Source organism: Xenopus laevis, chromosome 1L, assembly GCF_017654675.1.
Source record: "Xenopus laevis strain J_2021 chromosome 1L, Xenopus_laevis_v10.1, whole genome shotgun sequence".
Taxonomy (NCBI): Eukaryota; Metazoa; Chordata; class Amphibia; order Anura; family Pipidae; genus Xenopus; species Xenopus laevis.
This window is the reverse complement of record NC_054371.1, coordinates 19,704,292-19,723,083: the sequence shown is the minus strand read 5'-3', so window position 1 is coordinate 19,723,083 and position 18,792 is coordinate 19,704,292. Positions and strand designations below refer to the sequence as shown.

General features: G+C 36.4%; 1 protein-coding gene across 1 annotated transcript; it reads left to right on the top strand.

Annotated features, from left to right (window-relative positions):
• The first annotated feature begins 6,133 nt into the window (after positions 1-6,133).
• On the top strand, positions 6,134-16,670 carry LOC121402013 (transmembrane emp24 domain-containing protein 11-like). Its single transcript, XM_041587511.1, has 5 exons — positions 6,134-6,318; positions 9,083-9,183; positions 11,222-11,347; positions 13,444-13,590; positions 16,480-16,670. Exons 1-5 carry the CDS (start codon positions 6,186-6,188, stop codon positions 16,627-16,629), a joined length of 657 nt encoding a protein of 218 aa, XP_041443445.1. The 5' UTR covers positions 6,134-6,185; the 3' UTR covers positions 16,630-16,670.
• The last annotated feature ends 2,122 nt before the right edge of the window (positions 16,671-18,792 follow it).

Sequence of the window (18,792 nt, the reverse complement as noted above, 5' to 3'; positions counted from 1 at the left end):
GCACAGCGGATGTGGTCATTTAAAGAACATACAGTATGCATACTGATAATACAATAGATATCAGAGGAAAATGTACTTGTCCTAACCATTTACAGGTATGGGATCCGTTATCCGGAAACCCGTTATCCAGAAAGCTCAGAATTACAGACCCCATTTTATTCAAATAATCCAAATTTTTCAAAATGATTTCCTTTTTCTGTGTAATAATAAAACAGTAGCTTGTACTTGATCCCAACTAAGATATAATTAATCCTTATTGGAAGCAAAACCAGCCTATTGGGTTTATTTAGTGTTTACCTGATTTTATAGTAGACTTAAGGTATAAAGATCCAAATTACAGAACAATCCCTTATTCGGAAAACCCCAAGTCCCGAGCATTCTGGATAACAGGACGTAAAGATCAGAGATTTGGGAGCACCAGCCATAAATCATAGAGGATAGTGTGCAGGGCCAAGTAAATTGAACACATATCAGAAGAGAAAAAGAGCTGACCCATGTAACTGCACCCTCCCATCCATTACATCCAAAAACTTGTGTAATCATTAAAAAAAACGTAACTTTTAATAAATTATTAAAACAAAATATCCAGTGTGAATTGGTTAAAATATAGCAGGAGAGCGGATCGAAAAGGTGGACGCACCCATATAAGGTTTACCAGCGACACGCTGTCGTTATTAGACGGCCTAACAAATAAACTATACTGTGTCTCAGGCACAACTCAAGCAGACACTGACCCTCAAATCTGATAGAATCTCCAACCCCTTTACCCAGAGTCCTCTCCCGATCCGTAAGGAAATCACGGCCCCTTATTCTCAGTCCCTATCCAAAGTCCTGCCTAACCATCCACTAAAGGCTCACTGGTGGCTATGAACAAAAAGTAGCTGCTTACCTCATCTGGAGGATGGTCCCTGAAAAATTTTAAATGGCATGTAAAGGAAAAAAATAAAATCCCATTTTTACTTTCTTTAATGAATAAGAAACCTATCTCCAATATACTTTAGTTAAAAAATGTGTACCATTTTTATAAGAAACCTGACTGTATGCAGTGAAATTCTCCCTTCATTTACTGCTGTGGATAGGAATTGTCAGACAGTCCCTAACTGCTCTGCAGCGAAACAATCATACTTATGAACAGCAGGGGGAGCCCCCGCCTTACTTTTCAGCCATGCAGAACTCAAGCAGCTTTGTTTGTTTCCCTGTAGAGCAGTCGGCGACTGTGTAGAGTTTTGTATTGGATTTTATTTTTGCCTTTACATCCCCTTTACTGTTTCCAACTCCAGCTGCAGGGACAAAGATCATGGAACCAGATTCAAACAGAAAAACTGGGATTCTATTTGGAGGATTATTTTGTTGCAGCCACTGGTTCTGCAGAGTTGGAGAAAGTTTGTATTAAACAATAAAAAAACTATAAAAATTCCACATTAGATTCCATGACAACACAGGACCCAGTGCAGTCTGTATATTCTGATTATTAATCAGTCTTGCTGTATCAGCTTCTGGCAGATATTATTTGTGCTGTTTTGATAATTTATGACGATCCCTAAGCAGCCCAGATCACACTGAGCATGTGCACAGTCTTGGTCTAGGTTTAACAAAGTTACAAGATGGTGACCCCCTGTGGCCAACTTTGAAAGCATAAATCATTTGTGGTGCAGTAACTTCATGTTTATGTTTAGGATACAAAACACAGCATTTCTAGCCTTGTTCTATTTAAGACTTTACTTCCCCTTTAATGGATTCTACGGTCAAATGTGGAAATAGGAAATAACCCTGCATTCAGGGCTTTAAATTATTTAAACCAAAAGTAGTAGCTGGTGTCCTCCTGGATAAAAGAATGATTCCTAAGTAGTTTTGGCTACACTTGGTTATTCCATGATTGAAACAAAGTCATAAACATACATGAAAAACTGTATGACAACAATAAGTATAAAGTCCAAAGTGAAAAGAAGAGTTTCTATTCACAAGTAAGATATATAGGAGGTAAACTAAACCAAGGAAAAGATTGAAAGGAGCCATAGCAAGTATTATTCTAAGAGAAGGGCATACGTGACAACATTTAGGTTAAATGAGCTATCGGAGCTTCACAAGAAGCTGTCAGTAAGTTACTCTGTCTGACATTCAAATCTATGGAAGAAATTGGAGTAGACTGCTAAACGGTATATTTCATTCCATGACCCCTTCATCGTAACGAAAGCTGGTTTATGACCTGTAACAGAGTTATGTAAAAGAGAGCTCAAACCTGCCCACCAGGAGATGAATCAAGCCGCAAATTTAAAGATAGAGGTGTTAGTATTTTAAACAAATACCTCTCCTTTTTAGTTGGTTGCTAGTATGACCCTTTGATTCCATTTTTATTCTGTAACCCTTGTTTGTCAACTTATTATAAGACCCCTGTTTGCTATAAATGAATGTAAAGTGCTGCATAACTTGCTGGTGCTATATAATTAAATGATGATGGTGTTTTCTAAAGGAAACATGAACCCATGAAAAAACAATATTTGAATTACCGGAATTAGTAATGCATTCACAATTAAAGGGTGGCTATATATATATATATATATATATATATATATATATATATATATATATATATATATATATACTTTATAGAAACGAAGATGCACACCAGGATTTGGCAAAAAGGTTAAAAATCCATTTTTATTAATTTACATTAAAAAAGAGCTGGTCAACGTTTCGGACTAAATCTAAGACCTTTATCAAGACCCTGTTCACAGTAAGCCCTCCGTGAATAAATAACTAAAAAACATGTCACTCACCAATTCGTGCCCGCCCACATGATCATGTGACTGAGAGGAAAGCCAACACCAGAGTATAGGAATAAATGGTATCTTGCTACTAAAATATAAAAACAAAAATGTTACATATAACCATGTTAGATGAAACATTCAGAATCTTAGACATAAAAACATGTTAATACTGAAAGGCAACATAGTATAGATTGCAAAGTAACCCTTAACATTGATTGAGAAAGCATAGGTAAGAGCAGTATTCGTTTAGACCCAAAGGAGCAGTAGTGTTTAATTTACGTATCCAAAACGTTTCACATTGCAACAGTGCTTTCGATCTCTCACCCCCCCCCCGCCTCAAAGGGGGGATGTGGTCTATAGCTGTGAATCTAAACGTAGGTAATCTATTTCTAAAAAATGTTTGGCAACTGGTTTATTAGTTGTATTATCTCTAAAGGCCGTACTAATTGCGGAACGGTGGCCGTCCATCTGCAATCTTAATGTTTGGTCAGTTTTCCCAACATATGATCAAGAGAAAACTGCACCGGCCCGGAGTTATTCCAGTGATCACCACCGAGCGATCGGTTTCCTTCTTCTTCTCTCTTCTCGCTGCTGCGCATTCGCATGTGCATCAGAGCGAACAGCTGAACTTTAATGAAAAAGTCGCTACTTTGTTTTACTGAGCATGTATCTGCCCTGGGTAATTTGAAGAAAGAAGAAGCATGTGTATCACTTTGAAGCAGCCAATATTATGCATCCCAGAGCAAAGAACTCAATAATGTGTTCCATCAAACCCTTTAGTAAATGAAAATAAGCACAGGCCAATTCCTGATAAAGTGATCAGCAGTTAAAAGAACCCTGGGACTAGGCTGTCCAAAACAGAAGAGCAACTGCCAGTAATCTTTAAAACAGTGGTACTAAAACCACCATTAAATAGTCGGTTAAAATAAATTCTGAAGCATTCAACCCTGCATAACCAAGGTCATTTTTCTCTCTGAATAATATAGGCATGGAATCTATTTTCTGCAATGATTGGGGCCTGGGTTTTACCAGGTAAGGGGTCTTTCATTAATTTAGAGCAAAATTCCTAAATTACCAAAAACAGATTTCAAATACAAATATTGTACTCTCTAAACCCTTGTAAATCCACCATTTATTCCCTGTTTGTTATAACCAAGGTATAGCACTGCGTATCTTGTCGGCGCTATATAAATAAATGATGATGATGAAATACAGGTATGGGACCTGTTAACCTGAATGCTCGGGACCGTGGTTTTCCAGATAATGGATCTTTCGGTAATTTGGATCTTCATACCTCAAGTCATGTAAACACGGTTGTCTACTGATAATGAGCCAATAAATCACAAAGAAAGTTCACAGAAACAACGTGTCAGTGTGCTGCGGTCTGTTGGATATTGCATGTAAACACGGTGAGACACGTTTATAAAAAGGTTGAATTTCGAATTAATGTGAGGTTTTTTTACCCTAATAAGTTCGAATATATTCGAAATTTGATTGGGGGGTTATTTATTAAAAAAAAATCTAATATCTCAAACTCGGACAAAGTTTACCTGAAATTTTGCACGAAAACTCTAATCAAATTTGAATCGAATTCAACTTAAAGGACATGTAAAGGCAAAAAAATAAAATCCCATTTTTACTTTCTTTAATAAAAAAGAAACCTATCTCCAATATACTTTAATTAAAAAATGTGTACTGTTTTTATAAGAAACCTGACTGTATGCAGTGAAATTCTCCCTTCATTTACTGCAGTGGATAGGAATTGTCAGACGGTCCCTAACTGCTCTGCAGGGAAACAATCATACTTATGTACAGCAGGGGGAGCCCCCGCCTTACTTCCCAGCCATGCAGAACTCAAGCAGCTTTGTTTATGATGATTCCTAAGCAGCCCAGACCACACTGAGCATGTGCACAGTCTTAGTCTTGCAAAGATGTTTAACAAAGTTACAAGATGGTGACCCCCTGTAGCCAACTTTGAAAGCATAAATTATTTGTTTGATTAGACTTGTGGTGCAGTAAGTTCATGTTTATATTTAGTATACAAAATACAGCATCTCTAGCCTTATTCTATTTTAGATTTTACATGCCCTTTAACTTGATTCAAGTTTCTTCTCCGAAAAAACTCAAATGTCAGGAAGGCTAGTAACATGTCCAAATTGGTCCCTGGACCTCTGCCATTGACTTATACATGAACTCGGCAGGTTTTAGGTGTTGAAAAGGGAATTTTGAATATTTAAAGGGCCAGAGTTCGATAAATCTCAAAATTCTAATTGAAATTCAAATCGAGTTTTGGATAATTCACAAGTTGAATTTGAGAGTTTTGACCATAAAAAAATTAAAAAATTCAAATTTTCAATTCAACCCTTAATAAATCTGCCCTTAAATGAACCCAATAGGCTGGCTTAACTCCCAATAAGAATTCATTATATCTTGTTGGGATCAAGTACAAGATACTCAAATTCAACTAAAGTTGATTCAAGTTTCTTCTCCAAAAAAACTTGAATGTCAGGAAGGCAAGTATCATGTCCAAATTGGTCCCTGGACCTCTCCCATTGACTTATACATGAACTCTGCAGGTTTTAGGTGATGAATAGTCAAATTCAAATATTTAAAGGGCCAGAGTTTGATAAATCTCGAAATTTGAATTCAAATTCAAATTCCAATCGAGTTTGGATAATTCACAATTCGAATTCGAAAATTCAAATTTTCAATTCGACCCTTAATAAATCTGCCACTAAATGAACCCAATAGGCTGGCTTTACTTCCAATAAGGATTCATTATATCTTGTTGGGATCAAGTACAAGCGACTGTTTTATTATTACAGAGAAAAAGGAAAATATTTATAAAAATGTGGCGTATTTGGATAAAATGGAGTTTATGAGAGATGGCCTTTTCGTAATTTGGAACTTTCTGGATAACTCAGAGTTTTCTGGATAAGGGGTATTCAGATAATGGATCCCATACCTCTACAAAAAACATGGATTTATGCTCATTTATTTACTGTTTTTATACAGAGGGAAAAGAATAATAAAATAGATAGAGATGTGGCTCTATGGACAATTTACATATTTATAAGCTTTCTAGATAATGCCTTCGACAATATGTAGAAAAATAAAGGGAGTTATTAGTAATGAAATTATTCTTATTTGAAGACCCCTGGGTGTGCTTAATTTCCATATTGTGTATATATGCGTGTGTTTTTTTTTTCATTTTGTAATTCAAATGTTATCCTAAGAAAGCTGTATGTGTATAACTCTTCACATGTATTTGTATAATATTCCATTTTGTGTCAGTGTTAATTATTAACACAGAATCAGCCACCAGATGCCATTTCCCATGAGAATCAATATCTGACACAAGCCCTGAAATTATACTGAACGCGTTTATTGCAGACACTGCAAACACCAGGAGCCACAATGAATCCAAGAAATACTCCATATTTCATTTTTCTATTCTTCTGGCCTCTGTCTTCTGCTATGTATTTTCATGTAGCCGAAAAAGAGGAGAAATGCCTAATAGAAGATCTCCCATCCGAGACACTGGTCACAGGTAGGATCTTGCTTATACTGTACATAGAAATACTCTATTTTTTTTTAGGGTGAACGTTTACAACCATTTAAAGGGACATCATGGGGGATATTGTGAATTTTGGCCATATTTTGCACTTCACCTTAAGTATTAGATTACTCCCATGCTTTTTCTTGGAGATGCAAGAGACCAATCTAATAATTAAATATCCAATTTTAACAATTTAGGTGCAGTTTTTAGTTTGGATGACAGAAAACTTGTTGGTACTGTACGAAAATTTTAAACTGTCATTTCAATATGGACATTTCTGGTTTTCTCTTTTTGATGACCATGAAGAGTATTTTCCAAAATACAAATTTCCAACCCCGCCCCCCAGAAAACCAAATTTAACCAGGGATGGATTTTCTTTTGGTTAGATGTGCATATAGTTCATAGCACATTGGAAGTACAGCCAAAGAACTAAGCCCCATTTTGGGGATTATCAAAATCCGATTTTTTCTGATAATTTTGTTAAAAAAGTCAGAGCAAACTAGAATCCACGATTTGACCTTATTAATTATTAAAAAAAAGCACAATTTTATCGGATAGGGGAAAACCTCAATAAAATCAAGCAAAAATCCGAATCATACAATTTTGTCAGTGTTTTCCCCCCGAATCGCTCGATTTTTTCTGCCTTTTTTGAAATTTGAATTTTTCGGATTTCTGCCTGAAAAGCCCGAAATAGTCAGCTTTTCAGCCTAATTCCAGTGCAGACCACAGATGCTTCCAAATAGGAAAGGAACATTTCCCATTGACTCCCATTGACTCTCATTGAGGTTGAGGATTTTCAGATTCTGACTTTTTCCATTCTCGGGTAGAATAAGGGGGTTATTTATTAGAGTCCGATTGACAAAAACTCCAGTTTTCTTTACTATAAAATCCAAATTTTTAGTGGAAATTCTTTTTACATTTTTCAGAGTTTATTAAACCCAATGGTGTTAAAAGTCTGAATTAAAAAATACTCCAATTCAGACCTGCCGAGTTCATGTAGAAGTCAATGGGAGAGGTCCCGAAGATATGCTAATCTGCACTGGGTTTTGTGCACTAAAATGAAGATTTTTTGGTTTTCGGGCAAAAATCTAAAAAAAATCTGGGTTTTCGGAAATTTTCAGAAAAATGTATTGATAAATAAGGGGGAAAAAACGTTCAGATTTGGTTGGTGTAGATTTCAGAAAATAATGAGATATTTTCCGATTTTGATAAAATTTAGTTTTTTTCCCCCCACTAGGGGGCCAATTCACCAAGCTCGAGTGAAGGATTCGAAGTAAAAAAACTTTGAATTTCTAAGGGGCAGATTCATTAAGGGTCGAATTTCGAAGTTAAAAATACTTCGAAATTCGACCCTCGAATTGAAATCCTTCGACTTCGAATATCGAAGTCGAAGGATTTAGCGCTAATCCTGCGATCGATCGATCGAAGGATTTTTCGTTCGATCAAACGATTAAATCCTTCAAATCGAACGATTCGAACGATTTTAATCCAACGATCGAAGGAAAATCCTTCGATCAAAAAAAGGTTAGCAAACCTATGGGGACCTTCCCCATAGGCTAACATTGACTTCGGTAGGTTTTATCTGCCGAAGTAGGGGGTCGAAGTTTTTTTTAAAGGGAAAGTACTTCGACTATCGAATGGTCGAATAGTCGAACGATTTTTACTTCGATTCGTTCGATTTCGTTCGAATTCGAACGAATTTAACCAATTCGATGGTCGAAGTACCCAAAAAATACTTCGAAATTCTAATTTTTTTCATTCGAATCCTTCACTCGAAGTTAGTGAATCTGCCCCTAAGTGTTTTTGGGCAACTTCAACCATCGAATGGGCTACTTCGACCTTCGACTTCAAATCAAAGGATTCGTACTAAAAATCGTTCGACTATTCGACCATACGATAGTCGAAGTACTGTCTCTTTAAGAAAAAACTTCGACCCCCTAGATCGCCACCTAAAAGCTACCGAACCCAATGTTAGCCTATGGGGAAGGTCCCCATAGGGTTGCCTAAATTTATTGGTTGAAGGATAATCCTTCGATCGTTGGATTAAAATCCTTCGATCGTTCGATCTAACTATTTGCGCTAAATCCTTCGACTTCGATATTCGAAGTCAAAGGATTTTAATTCGGCAGTCGAATATCGAGGGTTAATTAACCCTCGATATTCGACCCTTGATGCATCGGCCCCTAAGTATTCAGATTTTATAGTAAAAAAAAACAATTTTACGAGTTTTCTGCAATGTTTTTTAATAGTTCTTACTAAGGCCAAGTGCTACTAGGTGCAACGTGACTTTTCCTAAGTGATAATAACACCTTTTTTTTTTTTGCACCTGGCAACAAGTCTGCTTGATATATAAGGCATGGTGGGTCTTAAATACCAATCCTCTCATAGACATAAGAGAAAATTCAAGGGATTTTGTTGTTGAGGTTTGTCACTGTTACATTTCTGGTGACATCTGGAGACATTAGTATCCCAGAAGAAGAGTCTGTGTTTTCAAACCACCAGTTAAATGTGAAATACAGATACCTATCTAAGCGTTCCATGGAGCAATAATCAAGCTTTTTTTTACCATCCCATGAGGTCACAGACTTTATTCTATTCACTGCAATTTAACAGCAAGATTTTATTACTCACAGCAAATTGTTTGCAATGGTTCTATCTCTCTATTCTATAGCAATCCCATACTGAACTGAAGTTCAGAATAAACACCAGCATAACTCTACTTACCTTCTGTTATTAATTACCTTCTCTTATTAAGGCCGTTACAAAATACAAAAATGGGATATTAAAGAACATGACTTCCTCCCATCTGCCCCTGGACTAGGAATGGTTGTCACTATAACGGCACCAAATGGAGAGGTAAGTTATATTTTTGCCACATTTAAAAAAAAAAAAAAATCTTTATTTTATTAGTTTTAACTATTGATGGGCAAATCTGTGCTGAAAAACGCGTAGGGGTATATTTATCAAAGAGTGAAGTTAATAGTGAAGTTCCGCCACTAGAGTGAAATTCCGCCACTCTCCATTCATTTCTATGGGATTTTTATAGGCGCATTTATCAAAGGGTGAACTTTCCCTTCACCCATTGATAAATACGCCTTTCAAAATCCCATAGCAATGAATTGAGAGCTGTGGAATTTCACTCTAGTATTGGAACTTCACGCTTTGATAAATTTACCCCATTGAATGGTCAATGGACGCCAAAATAATTTTGCGTCAATCAAAGCGTCAATTTTTGTATGTGCGACTATTGGGTCCAAATGCATTAAAGTCAACGGGCATCCGAATATTTTTTATGTGCGGCAGGTTTTTCGCTGGCGAATTAATTCGCTTGCAGCGAAACACGGTAATTCGCCACCAATTCACGTCTGGCGGATTTATTCGCCCATCACCAGTTTTAACAGTAAAAAAGGGTACAGAAAGGAAAAAGGGAAAAAATGCAGGTCCCTGACTGGTTCAAATTTGATGGCACTATTTAAGCCTTTTGTAATATCTCTGAAATCTTGAAACAGTTTGATACTCTAGTGAGGGTATATGAGAAGGATGACTTTTGTTGTTTAAAAATTCTGTTTATTTTACTATATTTATCCTCCCCCCTTAATGTTCTTTTTATATTGTTGTTTCTGATACACTGACAAGAACAGCAATACAAACAGTGGTACATGGGAAGATTTGTTGCCCACTATTTGGCAGTAATTGACATGGTGGAATGCCCAACTGATCTCTAAATTGCCCAAAGATGCCTCCAGAGTAGTGTTGGGCGAATTTCTCCCGTTTCGCTTCGCTGAAAATTTCGCGTATTCCCCCAAAATTCGCAAAATCTGCCAATTTCGTGAAATGGAGAAAAATTCACGAAAAATCACGGAAATCTGAAAGTTTGCTGAAAAAGTCGTGAAAATCAGAAAATTTCACGAAAAAAATTGTGAAAATCTGAAATTTTCACAAAAAATTGACGAAAAAGTCAATTTTGACGCTGGCGTTAAAGTCAATGGGCGCCTGAATAGCGTTGACGTGCACCGACTTTTCGGACGTCCAAAATTTTTTTGATGCTGGTGAAATTTCTCTGCCGTATTTTCGCAGGAGATTTTTAATTTATTAGCTGGAGGCAAAACACACAAAGTCGCCACAAATTTGTGCCAGGCAAATTTATTCATCCATCACTAATCCAGAGGAAATTTCAGGTGATTTAGCGATCAGTTGGACACAACTGCCAGAGGCATTTTCGGGAGATTTGTCGCCCACAGTCGGTGACAAATCTTCCCGTGTGCCACTGCCCTAAAAGTAAAGGCTGAAGTTGATGGATGCGCATGACATTGAACCTCAACAGCCGTATTAGTATGTAACTAACGACCAGTAGAATTTATGTATTAGTATGTAACTAACGACCAGTAGAATTTATGTATTAGTATGTAACTAAGGACCAGTAGAATTTATGTATTAGTATGTAACTAACGACCAGTAGAATTTATGTATTAGTATGTAACTAACGACCAGTAGAATTTATGTATTAGTATGTAACTAACGACCAGTAGAATTTATGTATTAGTATGTAACTAACGACCAGTAGAATTTATGTATTAGTATGTAACTAACGACCAGTAGAATTTATGTATTAGTATGTAACTAACGACCAGTAGAATTTATGTATTAGTATGTAACTAACGACCAGTAGAATTTATGTATTAGTATGTAACTAACGACCAGTAGAATTTATGTATTAGTATGTAACTAACGACCAGTAGAATTTATGTATTAGTATGTAACTAACGACCAGTAGAATTTATGTATTAGTATGTAACTAACGACCATGCTTCAGTAGAATTTAGTATAAATAACTTTTCTGTCGAACATCATATTGCTATAGATGGAATAACAGTGTTGATGATGTTTTCCCTAGATATTACTGTCAAAGTTATATGGGCCAGATGGAAAATTCACTTTCACTTCTCATTCTCCCGGAGAACACACGATCTGCATGCAGTCCAATTCAACAAACCTTATAGCTTTTGTTTCAAATAAACTGGTAAGTATACTTTCATAAATCATGTATTCGACAGGCCATCCATTTTTCATAGTTAACCGAAAGCCGCAAACCATTTTTTTTTGACACACTCTTCTTTGTTCATATTTGTCATGCATTTAAGATTTTTGCATCACTCAGCAGTAAGTCCTAATGCATTTCGTTTATTGCTTATACAGTACAAAAACAAGCTCAGCGTATGCATTCAGCAATGGCTTTTTTATAGGGTAAATGTTAAGATTCTACAAATCTGAACAAAATGGCTTTCTAATATTTATTCTTATACGTGTTCTGATTGGATTTAAACAGTCGCACAAGTGGATTTATATTGGTTATTGCAGCATGAATGTTTATTAAAACTATACCAAGAAATTCTTGGGGCCTTCTTGAAATGTAATTTACCCGGCACAGGCCCAGCACCGAGAAGTAAACAATAATTATCTTGGAAATAACATGTCATGAAAAGTACAGAAGATATTGTTACACACAGCTTATGAAAAAATATTTAAATGGTGGGGTTGTCCATTTTATTTGTTATGTCTACTTTTACACAACCCAGTAATACTTAAAGGTGTATTTACTCTTACACGTGGGTGTTTCGTCCTGCGTTCTCCCGCAGTGGACCTCTCCAGTGTTCCACCACTTGAAAACCACAACCCATTCTGCAGGGTGGGACTGTACAGGCACAAGCAAACACTTGAACGCGGATGAACGCATCAAGCAGCTTCCGGAGATACTACTTTTTGCACAGAACATTCATTCAAACTGTCAGAAAACAGACACCAATCCATAATGTCAGTCTCCTATGGCACATTGAAGACAAAAGTCACTTTGATAGCAACTCGTTTTAACTGAAGGACGAAAATCTGACCTGTGATCACACCACTGACCAGGGAGGAAAATAAAGGGGTTGTTCACCTTTAAATTAACTTTTAGGGTCCGATTCACAAAGGGTCGAATATTGAGGGTTAATTAACCCTCGATATTCGACTGGGAATTAAAATCCTTCGACTTTGAATATCGAAGTCGAAGGATTTTAGCGCAAGTAGTGCGATCGAACGATCGAAGGATTATTCCTTTGATCGAACGATAAAATCCTTCGAATCGAACGATTCAAAGGATTTTAATCCAACGATCGAAGGAATATCCCTCGATCAAAAAAGTTAGACAAGCCTATGGGGACTGTCTTAAAGAGACAGTACTTCGACTATCGAATGGTCGAATGGTCGAACGAATGGTCGTAGTCATAGTCGAAGGTCGTAGTAGCCCATTCGATGGTCGAAGTAGCCCAAAAAACACTTGGAAATTTTAAGTTTTTTTACTTTGAATCCTTCACTCGAAGTTAGTGAATCGGCCCCTTAGTATGATGTACAGAGTGATATTCTGAGACAATCTGTAATTGATTTTTTATTTTTAATAATTTGTGTTAGAGTTATTTAGCTTTTTATTGAGCAGTTCACCAGTTTGCAATTTCAGCAATCTGGTTGCTAGGGTCCAAATTACCCTAAGCAACGATGCATTGAATATGAATAGGAGAGGACCTGAATAGAAAGATGAGTACTAAAAAGTGGAGAAGGGAGTTGTGCGTGAGATGCTGGATCATGCGTTGATAAATAAACCTTTCCAGTAATTTGGATGTGAATGGAAGAAGGAAATCTGGACTGTAGTTGGTGGGAGAGCCGAGGAAGGTTTTTTGAGGATAGTAGAAAGGGAAAAGTTAAATAGGTGGGTAAGTGCAGGAGAAAGTGTATCAGAGATTGGATAAAGGAGGTGAGAGGGTATGGGGTCAAGGTTGTGGGTTTTGAGCAGGCTAGAAGTTTGTTAACTTCATCTAGTGTTGTGGGGTGAAGGAGTGCAGGAGTTTGAGTGGACTGTAAGTTAGTCTGAGATTGTTCTCAGATGATATGAGCAGTCTAATAAGATTGATTTTTTCTTGAATGAACAAGATCTTGGGCAGTTACAGTAATGGGTGGAGAGTGTGGAGGGTATTTAGGGGATAGAGAGGAGATTATAGAAGAGAAGTACAGTTCTTTAGCTATTGATAGAGCTCGATTGTAGCAGGAGAGTTGATGATGATGATTGCAATGTTTTGTTTTTAGCGGATTCACTTTGACGTACAAACAGGAGAAAATCCACTTGATTTTCATATTATTAATGCAAAAGACAAAGTCAAAGAGTTAACATTTGGCCTTGAACACCTCAGAGGAGAAATAAACCACATCATCAAACAACAGGAATATCAAAGAGTAAGTAATAAATCTAAATATTGCTTTTTAGAACATGTGCATTAGTTCACAGATTTGTGCTAAGTCAGTATAATAAAATGAAATTAGAAATATTAGCAGATCATTCTTTAATTCAGTGGATGCAATCATGCAAATGGATGAGACCTCAAATTCATTTTACCTTATACATAATTGGACTGCAACATAGGACTGAACATTGGACACTTAGGGGCACATTTACTATGGGTCGAATATCGAGGGTTAATTAACCCTCGATATTCGACCATCGAAGTTAAATCCTTCAACTTCGAATATCGAAGTCGAAGGATTTACCGCAATTCGTTCGATCGAAGGATCGAAGGAACAATCGTTCGATCGAACGATTAAATCCTTCGAATCGAACAATTTGAAGGATTTTAATTCATCGATCAAACGATTTTCCTTCAATCAGAAATTGCTAGGAAAGCCTATGGGTCCTTCCCCATAGACTAACATTGGTGCTCGGTAGGTTTTAGGTGGCGAAGTAGGTGGTCGAAGGTTTTTTTTAAAGAGACAGTACTTAGACTATCTAATGGTCGAATAGTCAAACGATTTTTAGTTTGAATCGTTCGATTCGAAGTCGAAGGTCGAAGTAGCCAATTTGATGGTCGAAGTAGCCAAAAAAATACTTCGAAATTCGAAGTATTTTTCATTCTAATCCTTAACTCGAGCTAAGTAAATGTGCCCCTTAAGAGACTCACTTTGGGGGTTATTTACTAAACGCTGAATGCAAAAATCATGAAAAAATTGTGATTTTTTTAATAAAAAAACATTTTTTTTTAAATTTATTATACTCCAATGCTGCAAAAAGCCAGAATCCGAAAATCGGTCATCTGTATAAGTCGATGGGAGATGCACCTACCTCAATTTGAAGTTATCTCGGTCTGCTCTGGGTTTAGCCCAAAAATCTGCCTTTTCTGAGTTTTTGAGCAAAAACTCAAAAAAGTCGAGCTATTCAGGTTTTTGCGCGATTTTATTGAGTTTTTCCTCAATCCAATTAATTTGGGATATTTTATTAATAAATAAGGTCAAATCGAGCATGGGAGTTTGATTGTGGCTTTTTTTTAACAAAATATGAGATAAATTTGGATTTTAGTAAATAACCCCTTGGTGTGTAAAAATTCCCATAAAACTGTAATACAATACTTTGGCATCTGAAAGCTGCTGAGGTCATATATAAGTTAATGACAGGGGTCCTTAGCAAGTTGTAAGATCTTAATTTACTTTGAGGGTTTAGAGTTTTTTTGTATACTCTTTGCTTGCAATCGCATTCAAATTCTTTTGTATTCATATTCATTCTGCATTTTTACTCCTTTGCGCTTTTTGTTTATGAATTAAAATCAGCATTTTAAAAATGATTAGAAGAGGTGGAAAAAAACTCTAAGAGGTTTATTTATCAAAGTCGGATTTTATCTCAACATTTTCTGCTGCAAACTCGGATCAAATCTGGTTTTTTATGCTTATTTATTATTACATTTTCCCGAAAATTGGCTTTGCTGGAGAAAATCCGATTTCACGAATCACGATGAAAACTCCGATTTCTTATGTTTCATGCTGAAAAAAAATCCGAAAACAGGGTATTGCACGAAACCCAGCGCACATCAAAAAATCATTGGAACTTCTCCCATTGACTTATATGCAACCTCGACAGGTCTGAGATGCCGGATTTTCTGATTCACACTTTTACATCGTCGGGGTTTAATAAATTCCTGAAAAATTTGTGATTTTTTAAAAGTATGATTTTATAAAAAAAGATTTTTTTTGTGATTTTTGCCATCGGAAGTTTAGTAAATAACCCCCTAAAACGACACAAATCTGAATTTTGATAAATAATACTCTAAAACAAGGCTATCCAGTGAGAGCAAAAAATAGTCTTGCTTGCTATTAGCAATAAAGAGATTAAAAAAAACTAAATGAAGGACAGAGATAAGTAAAATGGGTAACTTATGGTCTTCAACACCTATAGGAGAAATAAACCATCAAACACTAGGGGGCCGATTCACTAACTTCGAGTGAAGGATTCGAAGGTAAAAAACTTTGAATTTCGAAGTTTTTTTTGGGCTACTTTGACCATCGAATGGGCTACTTCGACCTTCGACTACGACTTCGAATCGAAGGATTCGAAGTAAAAATCTTTCGACTATTCGATCATTCGATAGTCTAAGTACTGTCTCTTTAAAAAAAACTTCGACCCCCTAGTTCGCCATCTAAAAGCTACCGAAGTCAATGTTAAGGTCCCCATAGGCTTAGCTAACTTTTTTTGATCGAAGGATATTCCTTCGATCGTTGGATTAAAATTCTTCGAATCGTTCGATTCGAATGATTTTATCCTTCGATCGTTCGATCGAACTATCTGCGCTAAATCCTTCGACTTCGATATTCGAAGTCGAAGGATTTTAATTCCTAGTCGAATATCGAGGGTTAATTAACCCTTGATATTCGACCCTTAGTGAATTGGCCCCTAGGAATATCAGCATCTGGGCTAGGCTTGAGAAAGGGTGAGTGTGAGCCCGAAATGTTGCCTGGTTGTCGGACGTAGTAAATTAAATTTTTCTCTTTTGCTACTAAAAGGTGCTGTAGCAGTATTTTTTTCCTGTATGTCTAAGAAACCCCTGGCAAGGGTTTTTGGACTACTTTGCACCCACTTCACAAGTTCATACAAGGTAGATGAAGCACACACAACTTGTACTATTTTGGACATCACATAAGGAGGGTCAATGCTTCTTCATCAAGCAATAGCCTCAGAAGCACCTTCTATACAAATCCAAGTAAACCAGTGGATGATTCCAAGGAATCACAGCTATTACTTTGCCTGTGATATTTTACTATTTATTTCATGCTATAATAAATGAATGTTTCTCATTTGTACAGGAGAGAGAGGAGAATTACAGACAAAAGAGTGAAGAAACAAATAATAATGTCTTGTGGTGGGCTATTATACAAACTGCGATCCTAACATCTGTTGGCATATGGCAAATCAAGCACTTTAAGGATTTTCTGATTGCCAAAAAAGTTGTGTAGACTTAAAATACTCAATAAAATGTTATTATGATATAATAAGATCAACATGACATTGTGTTTTTTAATGTTACTTTAGAATTTTATAGAGTGCATTTATATTTGGAACAAGAGTTCATACTGCTGATTATTCATACATTTTTCACTCTCTGAACCACATTATACAAATAAAAATATAAATGATATTATTGAGCTCACACTGAAAATAAATATTGCATTCATTATTTAACCATACTTGCAGTTGAAATCTTCTTATTCCTGTAGGCTAATAGATAGTATACAGGTATGGGATCTCTTATCCAAAACCATGTTATCCAGAAAGCTAAGAATTACGGCAACGCTATCTCCCATACAGTCCATTATAAGCAAATAATTCTAATTTAAAAATGATTTCCTTCTTCGCTGTAACAAGAAAACAGTACTTTGTTCTTGATGGTAACAAAGCGGCATGGGTCTATATTGGTGGCAAAACAATCCTGTTGGGTTTATTTAGGGGCAGATTTACTAAGCTCGAGTGAATTTTCGAAGTTAAAAAAGTTCAAATTTCAAAGTAATTTTTTGAATACTTCGACCATCGAATAGGATACTACGTCTTTGAAATTAATTCGACTTCGTTTCGAAGTAAAAATCATTTCGACTATTCGACCATTCGATAATCGAAGTACTGTCTCTTTAAAAAAAACTTCGACTTCATACTTCGCCAAATTAAAGCCACCGAAGTTAGCCTATGGGGACCTTCCAGAGCACTTTTCTACTTTTTTTTTTGATCGAATAGAAATCCTTCGATCGATCGCTAAAAATCGTTCGATTCGAACTATTTAATCATTCGATCATACGATTTCTATTAGATCAAATATGCTAAAAATCCTTCGACTTTGATATTCGAAGTCGAAGGATTTCAATTCGAGGGTCACCTTTCGAAGTTTTTTTAACTTCGAAAATCGACCCTTACTAAATCTGCCCCTTAATGTTTAAATGATTTTTAGAAGACTTAGGGGCCGATTCATGAAGCTCGAGTGAAGGATTCGAAGTAAAAAAACTTCGAATTTCGAAGTGTTTTTTGGGCTACTTCGACCATCGAATGGGCTACTTCGACCTTCGACTACGACTTCGAATCGAACGATTCGAAGTAAAAATCGTTCGACTATTCGACCACTATTCCCCATAGGCTTGCCTAAGTTTTTTTGATCGAAGGATATTCCTTCGATCGTTGGATTAAAATCCTTCGAATCGTTCGATTCGAAGGATTTAATCGTTCGATCGAAGGAATAATCCTTCGATCAAAAAAACTTTTGCGCTAAATCCTTCGACTTCGATATTCGAAGTCGAAGGATTTTAGTTCCTAGTCGAATATCGAGGGTTAATTAACCCTCTAAATTCGACCCTTGATGAATCGGCCCCTAAAGGTATGGGATCCATACATAAAACCCCAGGAAACTCCCTATTTGTGTAGGCAATAATGAATACTTGATGGTGCTCATATTACTCTGGGCTAATAATTAGGGGGTTATTTACTAAAATCTGAATTTATCTCATATTTTATTAAAAAAAAACTCCCATGCCCAATGTTATCATATTTCTTAAGTAGAAAACTCAATGTGTAAAAACTCCATAAAATTGAGCGAAAACCATAAATGTTCTAATTTTTCTGGCTTTTTTCCAGATTTGCTTGAATTTTTCTGGCTTTTTTCCCACATCTTAGACCACAAAAACTTCAAATTGATATAGGTGTCTCTCCCACTGTGGATTTTGAGATTCTGCCTTTTTGCAGCATCGGGGTATAATAAATCTCAAAAGAATTTAGTTTTTTTTCCCCTCTAAAAATTAAAGTTTTCTAGTGAAAAAAACTTGAATTTTTCAAAATTTCAAAATTTCGATTTTAATAAATAACCCCCATAATATCACCTAAATATGGCCCGTTTATTGGTGCTCTCCTATGGTCCCTGTCCGTGTTTCAAATGGGGGGTTGGTCCATGCCAGAAGCACAGTACGAGGGGGGTAGCCAATAACAGCCCTGCAGTAACACAAGCAAAGACAAGCTTCAGTTCTCTATCAGGTCAGTCTAGTTGCTGATTGGGCTGAGTGTCGCTGGCTTCCCGGCACAACCAGAGAATTCGACCAGCAGTAGGTGGAACAGATGGGTGGGACAAGTAGGGATTTTGCAGA